The 13,335-nt window shown below is 36.2% G+C and overlaps 1 protein-coding gene across 1 annotated transcript; it reads left to right on the top strand.

The window, feature by feature from the left end:
• The first annotated feature begins 5,503 nt into the window (after positions 1 to 5,503).
• Cdk1 (Cyclin-dependent kinase 1) lies at positions 5,504 to 6,597 on the top strand. Its single transcript, XM_090385605.1, has one exon. The coding sequence runs from the start codon at positions 5,632 to 5,634 to the stop codon at positions 6,529 to 6,531; it is 900 nt and encodes a 299-aa protein (XP_090241731.1). The 5' UTR covers positions 5,504 to 5,631; the 3' UTR covers positions 6,532 to 6,597.
• Positions 6,598 to 13,335: the final 6,738 nt, after the last annotated feature.

Genomic DNA, 13,335 nt, shown 5'->3' with positions numbered 1-13,335 from the left:
GAGGTGATCTGATTTAGGTGTACAAGCCCTTGAACTGTTTCAGGTGTACAAGCCCTTGAACTGTTTCAGCAGGCTCAATGCTGACGGAATACTTCCGCTTGCTCATACTAAGAATCTGAGGGGCATAGATTCAAGTGGAGGAAAGACAGTTGTAGAATAGATGCACGGAAGTTTGCCTTTAGCCAACAGGCATGAGATTGCTGGAACAGACTTTCATCTGTTGTTGTGGAAGTTGATAGTTTTAATAAATTTAATGCTGGACTAGAGAAACATTTGGGATGACCGGATGGGTAAAATGGGAAGGGCTTTTTTTTTTTTTTTTTGGCTGAGGCTGTATAAGCTTGCTTTCTTGCATCGACTAATACTAATGCTAATGCTAATAGATGTGCGGAAATTTGCCTTTAGCCAGCGGGTGGTTAATTACTGGAACAACTTCCATCTGTCGTTGTGGAAGTTGATAGCTTAAATAAATTCAAGGAGGTACTGGACAAACATGTAGAGGGAACGGGTGTGTGATTTTTTTTTTCTTGGCTGATGCTGCATAACCTCATACGCTTGCTTTCTTGCATCACATGCCTCTATTACTATTACTACACTATTGCTAGTACAATCTTATAGGCTGGTGGCTAGGTTTAAAAAAAGCCCTATCTAAAAATCACTATGGAAAAGATGAGTTTTTTTATTTTCTTTATGTTTGAGCTAGAAACATTATCCAGATCGGCGAAGCTTAAACATTGTTAGCTTTGATGAAGGTTGAAAAAAAATTGATAATAATGTGGACCCAGTAAACATGTTTCATATATTACTGAGAACACCTACATACACTTAGTGATCACTGAATTATGACCACCTACCTAAAAAAAAATTGATAATAATGTGGACCCAGTAAACATGTTTCATATATTACTGAGAACACCTACATACACTTAGTGATCACTGAATTATGACCACCTACCTAATACTTCGCAGGAAATATTAGGTAGATGGTAATGCGGCTAATAATGCAGGTATGGCAGTGATTAGTGTATCCAGACGCCTGCTATGCCTTTCCATAGTATCCCACAAGTGCTCTATGGGACTGGTATCGGTTAAGTTCGGAGGCGAATCGATATGCTGGAAGTCAGAATTGTGTTCCTCAACCATTCCTGCACAAAGGCCCAATGGCTCGGCCCATTGTCACCATGGAAGACACCATCACCATTCGGGAAAACCTGTAACGTAGCAGGGTGAACACAGTCAGCAATCAGTTGATCATAGCGGAGACAAGTAATACGTTGTTCCACATGCACCAGAGGTCCAAGTTCCTGCCAGTGAAATATGCTCCATACCATACAACCGCCTCCACTGGCCTGTACTTTTGATACCATGCATACAGGATGAAAACCCTCATGTTGTTGATGCCAAATCCGTGCCAAACCACCCTCGGTGCGGAGTAAATATCGGGACTCATCCGACCAGCACACCTTCTTCTAGTCTTCTAACATGAAACTGGCATGCCCTTTGCACCAGATGAGTCTTTTACCCCGATGAACCTTGATTAGGAGAGTATGCCCTATTGGTTGTCTGCTGGTATAGCCCATATGTGCGAGCGTGTGACGCATGGTCATACCAGATTTTGTTCCAGGTTGGCCCACGTTGTATTGGGTAGTCAACTCTTCAACAGTGCTATGCCTGTTCGCCAGTACGAGTCGTCGCACCTGGCACTCATCTCTAACTTCAACCTCTCGCTGACTGCATTTTTGCCGTCGGGTCGTTGTTTGACCATTTTGACGCCAGTGCTGGTACACTTTAACAACGCAATTTACATACAAATAAATATATTAGTAGATGTAAGAAGTTACGGGTGGCCCTAATATAATAGTTTGAATTTGAATTTGGATTTTTTACACTTTAACAAAAGCGGCTGTCGAACACCCCACCAGTTCAGCCGTTTAGAAAATAGAGGCACCAGCTCGTGGAGCTCCCACAATCTGTCCTTTATCATAGTCCGATAAATCCTTCCTTTTACCCATCACGCTCGTAATTTTACTACCTACTGAATCAATGACATCTTATGTATTTTATGATGGTTGACTAACTGCGCACTCTCTTAATTCTCTTGGTCAACGGGTCGCATTCAGTTTTCATAGGGGTGGTCATAATTCAGTAAACACTCAGTGTATTTTGAGATCGTAATGTTCATGGAAAAGGTGAACATTTTGAAAACTGAGAGAGAGAGAGAGAGAGAGAGAGAGAGAGAGAGAGATTTGAAGATACTAGATTTCAATGGATTAAGGGATATATACTGTGTAAAGAATGAAAGTATAAAGAAAATTCTTTTAGAATTTTGTATACGAGGTGTCTAGATCGTAGATATAGCTTAGTAAACTTTTATACCATTCTCAGAGATCATGAGAAGGACCAGGACAAAGTTGATGAAGTTTTTTAGCCCCCTCCCCACTATAGGTAACTGAAGACGATTTCGAAAGTCGCTCGTGCGCGACTATTAGCTTTTATCTCACTTCATTTCATTTATTTTAATTAGACAACCATAGAATGGAAGGTGCACTTTCCTTTCTTAGAAAAATTTTTAAAGCCCATAACTTAGTTTTTAAATTTATAATTTCTTTAAGTTATTAGAATCTCATAACCACTATGTACATGGTAAAACTTTCAACCAACTAAGCGGATTACTATGAGGTGAGTGCTGAAAATTAAGCTAAGCTATATCTACGATCTAGTCATTACATCACAGCACATAAGGACTCCTTAATATATCATCAGTATACGAGGTGTTCCCCAATGATGGAAGATTGAATTGAATGAGAGATTGCAAATTACATCGGATCAATCAGAATGTCGCAGAACAGAGAACAGAGAACAACGCAGACATTAAATATGAGAATATTTAACAAAGCAAATTTAAATTAATAGTCTAGATAAAGATGGTCAAGCAGTCGATCCTTAAGCCGTTTTAAATCAATCTATCGAAAAATATTATCTCTTTATGCAATCTATCGAAAAATATTATCTCTTTATGCAATCTATCGAAAAATATTATCTCTTTATTGCATCTCTTTATGCAATCTATCGAAAAATATTATCTCATTTAAAGTGAAAGTGTAGTTTTATTCGAATCCCATCTTCTGCGGTTCGAATAAAATCTTGTTAATTCAAACCCAGTTTGGCAATAGTCAAATTTTTAAAAAATATTTCATTTTAAAAATTCATTCCTCTTGAAGTTGGCTAATTGACTTAACATCTGTTCTATGAAAAATAATGGAGCCACTGTTTAAAGAAGCAGTGCAAAAACTGCTGTTGTAGTTCACACACAGCATAGGTTTGTTAGGGTGCAGTCTTTTCTGATGAATTAGATTGGATACTATGATATGGTCACAAAGGAACTGGTTGTAAAAAATAATTTTGATATCATATAAATGAATTTCAGGATAGCTTTTTATACTGTTGCACATGAAAGACTATTGTACCTATTGGAGCAGTGTTGCATTAAGGGCAAGTTACTGCTGTGGATAAAGAGATGGTTGAGTTGGAGAAGACAGAGAGTAGTAACCAATGGACATTGCTCTTCTTGGACTAATATTGTCAGTGGAGTCCATGTTCGGGGCTTTGCCCATTGTTGTTTTCTGCATTTATGAGTGATACCGATGAAGGTGTATCAGGCTTAATATCTAAGTTCGCAGATGATACTAAGTTTGGCAGGGTGGCTAATGACAGTAATGATGCTATAGCTACTGCAACAAAGTCGCCATATGTACGGTGCACTATGGCTATTGTTGCTGATGAGCGTAAAAAAAAAAAAAAAATCTCCGCACAAACAAGCAACAAAATTTTAAAAAATTTTGCAGTTGGGCTGCCAAATTTTTTTAAATTTGGCAAACCTCAAACCAAAAAAAAAAAAAAAATCTCCGCACAAACAAGCAACAAAATTTTAAAAAATTTTGCAGTTGGGCTGCTAAATTTTTTTAAATTTGGCAAACCTCAAATGGCAATTGAGGTTTAACATTTACAAATGCAAAGTACTGCACATGGGGTGCAGTAATCCCAGATGAACTTACTGTGTGGTACTACACTCAGGGTATTGGAAAATTAAAAAGACGAGTGAATAATTGTGCAGTCAGATATAGTTCTCTGAGCAGTACAGAGAGGCTACCAGGTCAGCTCATGGGTTTTTAATGATATACAGGAATTTTGCTAGAAAAGATAAGGAGGTGATCATTCCGTGTACAAGGCAATGGTAAGGCCACATCTTGAATACAGGTCTTGAGTCCTCATTTTAAGAAGGATGTAGAGCTATTGGAACGAATACAGGGAAGGGGAACACAATTGGCGAAGGAAACAAAGGGATGCTCCTACGAAAAAAGGCTTTAGTTCTACAAATTGCAGCATCTGGACAATAGGCACCTGTGAGGAGATTTGATTGGTGTTTAAGGCTTTTAATGGATTTAACAAACCGAGCGCTGATGGGATTCTTCCTCTTGCTCAGACTACTCACATGGGGGGGGGGTATCAATTCAAATAGAGGAAGGATAGTTACAGAATAGATGTGTGTGTGTGTGTAAGTTTGCCTTTATCCAACGGGTAGTTGATTACTGGGACAAACTTCCATCAGATGTTGCGGAAGTGGATCGCTTGAACCAATTCAAGGAAGAACTAGGGGGAAACTGTTGGAAGGGATGGATATGTGAAATGGGATTTTTTTTGACTGATGCTGTATAATGTTGTTTTTTTGCATCATCTGCCAATACTAATTATATAAGTCTGATTGAAGAGGCCTTTAAGAATTCCTCGAGTACATCAGAATTCCTCGGTTCCTTGACCTGTTCAATCGATTCACAATTGGTGATACCACTTTCCGTCACTGAGAATCTGTCATGCTAACAAATAGAATTTAAGGTATAGTAGTGATAACTCCGTTATTAAAAGAATATCACAATCACAAGCTAGTGTTAACTGAGTAGAGAGAACTCAATATGATTATGCTGTTTTCTTTCGTATAATATAAAAATAACGAACAATTAAACTCCATTTTTTCTCCTAAAACGGGAATTGTCTATTAGATTTGGAACCTACACATATAATATTATTTTGGAGCGTTTGCTTTTATTTTTTTTGCTGAAATATCTAAGCTGTGAGCAGTCAGTGAATTGTGCTTGTATGCAGAGTTCAGAATGGACGCCGAATATCCGTTGTGGTTCTCCAGACGCATTGATATCATATATTCGCGTTAACTGCATCCTGCACGTATTATGCTGAAGCATTCCGTTTTATAAAATTTTCCATTTCGAATCTCGATCTGTTTCTGAACGTTACATTCAGGAACAGATCACTACAAAGCTGAAAATAAAAGGAAGCGTTACAATTAACAACACCTACTCCTTTTGCTTTCTATATTTTCCTGTTTGCACAGGCATGATTTTTATTTAATTTATATGGTGACTTGGTTGTGTCTAATAGTCAGTGGAGTCGAGAGTTTTTCACTTATTGCGAAGCGGGAGAAACGAATTTTAACGTATGGGTTGTCGGTTGGCTGTGTTGTTCATCGGGATTGTAATCATTTGTTAGTTCATTGGTTCGTAGAAATATAAGCAATAAAAAGTTATTATAAATTACTTATTATAATTATAATCAAATATGGAGGATTACGTTAAAGTTGAAAAAATTGGTGAAGGGACTTACGGCGTTGTGTACAAAGGCAGGAACAAGAAAACTGGACAGTTAGTTGCGTTGAAAAAAATTCGTCTGGAAAGTGAAGACGAAGGTGTTCCATCGACTGCAATTCGAGAAATTTCCCTTCTTCGAGAACTTCAACATCCAAATATTGTATCTTTACAAGATGTTTTAATGCAGGAAAGTAGAATTTATCTTGTGTTTGAATATCTCTCTATGGACTTGAAGAAATATTTGGATAGCATTCCAAGTGGACAGTATATAGATAAGCTGCTTGTGAAAAGTTATCTTTATCAGATTCTTCAGGCAATTCTCTTCTGTCACCAGCGAAGAGTACTGCATCGAGATTTGAAACCTCAGAACTTACTGATTGATCAGAAGGGCATAATTAAGATAGCCGATTTTGGATTGGCACGTGCCTTTGGTATCCCAGTGCGTGCTTATACTCACGAGGTGGTTACTTTATGGTATCGTGCTCCTGAAGTGCTTCTTGGGTCAGTTCGTTATTCCACACCCGTTGATATATGGAGTATTGGGTGCATTTTTGCTGAAATGGCTCAGAAGCGCCCGCTTTTTCATGGTGATTCAGAAATAGATCAGCTCTTTCGCATCTTCAGGATCTTGAGCACCCCAACGGATGAAACCTGGCCTGGAGTCACCCAACTTCCTGATTATAAACCTTCATTTCCCAGTTGGAAACAAAATATATTGTCATCCACTCTTTCCCAGTTAGATTCTGATGGTGTAGACCTAATACAGAATATGCTAGTATACGATCCTGCAAAACGTATATCAGCAAAAGCAGCTTTAAAACAAGCATATTTTGATAATTTAGATAAGTCGAGTTTGCCTTCCAATATTTGATGAGGAAGAAAAGCAAGTAACAACAAAAAATGGGGTAATTAATTTTACTTACCCCGCAGTTTTATTCGTCCCTGTAAATATTTGTGTTGTACATTTGATCCTATTTTGGAAGAACTGTTTAATGTCTACATTTGGTAATTATTTGTTCTTTAAAATAAAATACCAAGTTTGATAATACATTATTTCAATTTTTGGTAATCTAATCATTTATACTTCTTAATGCATTACTACTATAAAATAATAGTATTAAACTTGAAATTGGCACAGTATTGTTTTGTGTTTAAGTTAGGTTGTGGTTCAGTCAGAAATTTGATGTATATGTGAGCCTTGCTTTTTTTCCATTGATTAGTATGGCATGATTATCATCAGCTAGCATTTTTTTATAATTACATATAATTAACTAAAACAAAATAAATAGCAAAATCAGTGATTAATTTATGAAGGTCTGGTATGCATCATTGTTTAATTTTGCATACTTTCTGCATTATTTAAAATTTATTCATTGTTATCAATTAAATAGATAGTGAAAGTTTATTACAAAATGTCTGGTCTGGTTGACAAGGATAATTGCCTTTGATCTACATTATAAATACACTGTTTTTGTCTCCTCTGAAAAAATTTCTGCTATGCATTTAAATTTGGAACATTTAAACCTGAAACATTAAACTTGGAACATTTAAAGTTTATTGAAAGTGTAATAGGAACTGCTAAGCCCAGAAATTTTAATAACCTTTCAAAATGCTTCTTCTTTGTCCACATTTTGTACATAAAAGAATTTTCTTCTGATATATTCATAAAAGAAGTCCATATATATATGTATATCTATACATAATTTCTTGCCGACAGGTTTAAATTAAACACGAAACAAGAAGGTGATAAATTTAAAATAAACAAGAACTACTGTATTATTATGGTGGCTGTGCATTAAGAATTATAAACTGATAGTAATCTTGATAGGATCAGCATGATTAATTACTAATAAATATAAATGACATGTATGTTTAATTCAAATCAGAGTGGTCAATTTTTTCCTTAGTATTTGTTATTATTTAAATGTCTTTTTTTATCAAAATTTTTTTTGCTTAAGCTGAATATTTAAATGGTATGGTATTCTGTGTTAGCAACTCATGTGATATTAAAAATACTGAAAATATTAAAAAGCATTTTTCTTAATATTTGTGTGTATATTTTCTGTGAAATTAAAACTTAAATTATTAACACTTTATAAACAAAGATAGAGATCTGAATGCCTTCAGTGGTCATTATATTCTTTTGGGCCATTAATCAATATAGATCTAATTCATAATTATTTAATACATTTATTTCACAAATGTCAGTTGGATTTTCAAGCATGGTCTTGTCTCATCAAGCATTTATTTTTCTTGTTAGAAATCTTATTTTTTTATTATTATTTTGTTAAATTGTTGCCTTTCATCTAATTCATGATGACTTTCTTTAGTATTTTATTCATACTTAATTCGTTTAAAAAGATTTGCTTATATTATGTAGTCTTTGTAACACTAAAATTGAGGAAGGACAGTTGCAGACAAGATATATGGAAGTTTGCCTCTAGCCAGCAGGTTGACTGCCAGAATAAGCTTCCATCTGTTGTGGAGGTTGGTAGCTTGAATAGATTCAAGGAAGAACTAGACAAAACTATTGGAGGGAATGGGTAAAGGAAATGGGAATTTTTTTTTTTTTTTTTTTTTTTTTGGCTCATTCTCTATAAGCTTGCTTTCTTGTATCATTTGCTTAATGATGCAAGGAATAATGCTAAAGAATTCCCATTTTATTAAAATGGGATAGGAAGGTCTTTAAAAAATAAAAAATTATATGCTCTTGTCTTATATTTTTAACCTGCATAACATCTTTTGATTTATGATTAATTTCTTTTTGTTTTCCAGGGAATATTTTTATCGTATTACCACAATCTTTATTAAAACTTTGTTTATTCTGTTAAATTCATAAGTTTAATTGTGAATTGCATTGATGCCAGTAAAGTTTATGATGTAAGCAAATGAAATTTATACGGGTTTGTTTTGTTTCTGTATTGTATTTCTCCACAAAAGACAGCTTTAATGAATATCACTTGTCATTTTTATAAAAAATGTTATTCTAAATAATCAGCTTAAGTTCAGGGCTAAATGTACAGGAACTTACTGTACATTTACAGTAAGTAATTTTTTCCTGTACATTTACAGTAAGAAAACTCCCGACTTACGGAAATTTGGCTTTACGTAAGTTTTGCCGGCTAGTGCATACTTAAAAAAAATCGTGGAAACGTATTTTGCATCCTGTAGGAATAAATGGAGGTATTGTGAAAATATTGTAATGTGAACCTAATAACACTTTTTTTTTTTTGTAATTCGTTCCAAGTTAATGGAAGTTGAAAATTTTGCTATATTGCTAAGCTATTTATCTATCTAAAAGGTCATATTTATAATGGAAATCGCACTACCCTTTCATCATTATCATATGTTCCCGTTATAAGAATCAATTTTGAATGCCTTTGTGATATTTTCCTAAAGCAAATTTCCGGAGGTCATGACCATAAAATAAAAACAATTTGCACTTTCCAGTTTATTGGGCTTTTCTGTTAGTGCATCTAATTATAAACGGGTAGCAAACTCGATCTTATTGCATTTGCGATAACTGCAATTGTGTGGGTTTTTACTGTAATATTGTGAAATGTGTTCCCCTTCACTGAAATCTTCAATCATATAAAAAAACAAATTTTCAGAAACTTCTCTTCATTCCTATTTACGTACTACAATGATGAAGGGAAAGCAATCAAGGAAAAGTGCAAGTGGTGGTAGTGCCAGGAAACGAAACAAAGTTGATTTAGAAATGAAGATGAAAATGATTTAAGTACGAAGTAGGATAAAGTTTGTCATCTATTGCAAGGGAATTAGGTCTCACTGCTTCAACAGTGAATATTCTTTTAAAGGACAGTGTGCATATAAAAGAACATGTCAAAGGATCAACGCACTTCAGATCAACAGTAATCACAAAATATCGTTCAGGTGATATATCGAAGATGGAACAGCTGTTAATAATATGGGTGGAAAATCAGATTCAAAAGCGAGTGCCCTTGAGTCTAATGACCTTTCAAGCAAAAACAACAAGCTTTTGTTGCTTTATAAAGACATTAAGGATAAGTACAGCGAATCCCAACCCAAGTTCATGGCAAGCAATGGGTGGTTTATTAGGTTCAAGCATCGCTCTGGTTTCCACAACGTTAAAGTATGTGGTGAAGCCACCAGTGCCATTTCTGCAGCTGCAGAGAAATTTTGTGATGTGTTGGAAAAAATTATTGGTGAAGCCAGCAAATTTTTAACGTTGACGAGACTGCTCCGTATTGAAAAAAAAATGCCAGATCAAGCATACATTGCCAAAGAGGAAAATACAATGCCAGGTTTTAAGGCATCAAAAGATAGGGCCACACTCTTGCTTGGGGCTAATGCAGTGAGAGATTACAGATTAAAACCATTGCTTATGTACCATTCTGGAAATCCTCGTGCATTTAAGGGCATCAATAAAGCCACCCTACCTGTGCATTTCTGATTGAACCAGAGAGCATGGATAACAATATCTCTCTTTGAGGATTGGTTTAAATGCTGCTTCATTCCCGAGGTTTAAAAATATTGTAAAGACAACGGCATTCCTTTCAAGATTTTGCTTCTATTAGATAATGCTCCTGGACATCCTACGTATCTAGATGATTTCAATTCGAATGTGAGAGTCATATTTCTAACACCAAACACGACTTCACTCATCCAACCTATGGATCAGGGTATTATTTCGAATTTAACAGCATACTATTTATGCACAACATTTTCTCGGGCATTGTCTGCGGTAGATGATGAAAAAATTTTTACATTAAGAGACTTTTGGAAATCTTACAGTATTTACCATGCCATCTTAAACATTAATAAAGTCTGGGTGGAAATTACTAAAAGTTGTTTAAATGGCACATGGAAGAAAATATGCCCATGGCACATAAAAGGCTTTGAAGGATTTGAAAAAGACGAATCATATGAAGAGGTTACAGATAAGATTGTAAAGGTTGTGGAGCTACTTCAGTTGGAGGTTGATGTCAAAGACGTGGAGGAGTTAATAGAGGAAGAAGAGAAGGAATTATCTAACAAAAAATTGACTTGCAGGCAGCGATAATGAAAGAAGAAAATGCTGATGAAGCTCAAGATGAACCAAATGAGGAGCTGAGACATTTCATCACCAGAGAGATGGCAATGGCGAGGTTTGAGAAGATGGATCCTGACTGATTCTTAAAAGTTAACAGAGGGGTGAATGATATGCTTGCTTGTTACAAAGAAATCTATGATGAAAAGAAAAAAAACCACCATCCAGTCATCCATTAATATGTTCTTTCATAAGGTTGAGCAGCCAATCCCTTTTAAATCTCCACTGCGGCGTACTTATCAGCTGAAGACGTCGATTCTGGCAACGATTGCTCGACAGGTAAAACTTACTGCTGTTATGCCTACCTCCTCTCTTTTTTTGTAATTTTATAATTTTGAATTTTTTTAAATTGCATGCTTTTGTAATTTTTCCTGTGCATGAGATAAAAAAATTGAATAAATACAATAAATAATTCTATTTACATGTTTGTCGAACATTTCTTTTTTGATTCAATCAATTCAGCGAGCACGGTTGCAAGTGCTGCACAACCATGGGAGAAATTCCCCGCCTTTCATAGTGTTCCGTGGAATGCAACCCTTACGTAAGTCGGGGAGTTCCTGTGTATTTTAGGAATTGCACTTATCCTAGGATTGAATGCAATTGCTACTTTGTGAGAAGTGTGCTTGAACTAACTACTTGCTTTCTGAAACTTAAGGCGTGTTTTCATTGGTAGCTCATGGTCTGATTAGACTCCACTGTAATCAGTAGAATATGAATAAAGTAGCTAAAGCAAGAAAATTTCTCCCCAAACAACCACCTCTGTAAATGAACATCTTTTGATCTTAGTAAGTAGATTTAAAAGTGTATCATGCACTATTAATAACATGATCCTGGTAGTTATTGTTTGTTTGTTATTTGGTTTTTAGGAGCATTAGCAACTAAGGCCATATTGCTTCGGGATATGCGGTGGTCATTCCCTGACCTTTCGCATCCTCCGTATTTGGTGGTGACGGGCTCGAACCCCGGTCTAATCAAGAAGCGTGTGCTACGCACTGCTGCTCCTTCCCACCTGGCTACGGAGGCGCCAATCCTGGTAGTAGAAATGGCAAATGATGCAAGAAAACAAGCTTATATAGCATCAGCCAAAAAAAAAAACAGTTCATCCATTGGCACCATACAAGAATTTGTCTAGTAAGAGAGGCATGTGATGCAAGAAAGCAAGCATATGAGCTTATGTAGCATCAGCTAAACAATTATTCCCAGATCTTTTTCATTTTCTACCACCCTAAGTGTAGTATAACCCAGTTGGTACATTCCTCTGGGGTTACTTCTACCCGTATGCAGTACTTTGCATTTGTCGATGTTAAACTTCAGTTTCCACTTCTCAGCCCATCTGCCCAAATTTTCTAGCCTGTTGCAGTAACACACTGCTATTACTATCATTAACAACCCTGCCAACCTTTGTATCATATGCAAACTTCGACACTAAGCCTGATATATACCTTTATCAATATCATTGATGAATATACAAAACAACAGTGGGCCCAACACCAAACCCTGTGGAACTCCACTAATAATATTAGTCCATGAAGAGCAACATCCATTGATTACCACCCTCTGTCTTCTCCCATTCAACTACACTTTTATCCATTGTAGCAACTTGCCCTTAATACCATTCTGATCCAATTTGTAGAGTATCTTCCATGCTCAACAATGTCAAAAGCTTTCCTGAAATCCTAGTATTTAATACATACACTTTTCAGTGCCTTTTTTGCCATCAGTTATTAATCAGTCCAAACTAGAGTTTGAACAGGCTAAGAGTAGAAAACTTGCTTCTTGCCCTAATGGTAGCCGAGCATTCTGGTCTCTTGCCAAAGCTATTGGCCGCAACTTTTGCCCATCTCTGCTCCCACCTCTATCCAAACCAGATGGTTCTGTTGTCACTTTAGCCAAGGATAAAGCTGACCTGCTAGCATCCCATTTTTCTTCCAGCTCATGTATTAATGATCTTGGTAAAACACCTTCCGCCATTCCCAACACGCTCCATTCAATGCCTCCTGTGGTCTTCCGTCCAAAGGATATCAGAAGGATTTTGATGAATCTTGATACTAAGAAAGCTCCAGGTCCTGATGATATTTCTCCACTTGTTCTCAAAACCTGTGCTCCTGAACTTACTCCTATTCTTTGCCGCCTTTTTTCACTTTCTTATTCCAAAGGTGTTTTTCCTTCTGCTTGGAAATTTGCTCATATTCAGCCAGTTCCTAAAAAGGGTTACAAATCCCTCCCTTCCAATTATCGTCCCATTGCAATTACTTCTACTCTTTCTAAAGTAATGGAGAAATCAATTAACCGCCAACTCTTAAACTACCTAGAAACCTTCCGTCTGATCAAAGATCGCCAGTATGGATTCCGTCAATGTCGATCCACTGGTGATATTCTGGCTTATGTTACCCATTTATGGACTAATTCAATGGGAAGGTTCGGTGAAACACAAGTAGTTGCTCTTGACATCTCAAAGGCTTTTGATCGTGTTTGGCATAAAGGTCTTCTAAACAAGCTTCCATCTTATGGTTTTCCAACTGTTTTTAGTAATTGGTTATCCAGTTTTCTCTCTGATTGCTCACTGAGGGTGATGGTAGATGGCTCTCTGTCTTCTAACTTCTC

The sequence above is a fragment of the Mastigoproctus giganteus genome, chromosome 12 (genome assembly GCF_048544385.1).
Source record: "Mastigoproctus giganteus isolate SK-2022 chromosome 12, ASM4854438v1, whole genome shotgun sequence".
NCBI classification, from domain to species: Eukaryota; Metazoa; Arthropoda; class Arachnida; order Uropygi; family Thelyphonidae; genus Mastigoproctus; species Mastigoproctus giganteus.
Note: the sequence above shows the minus strand (reverse complement) of the source record. Positions and strands in the feature narration are given on the sequence as shown.

Excerpts from the sequence above, each read along its gene's own strand:
- Cdk1 (XM_090385605.1), top strand. The coding sequence starts at position 5,632 with ATGGAGGATTACGTTAAAGTTGAAAAAATTGGTGAAGGGACTTACGGC.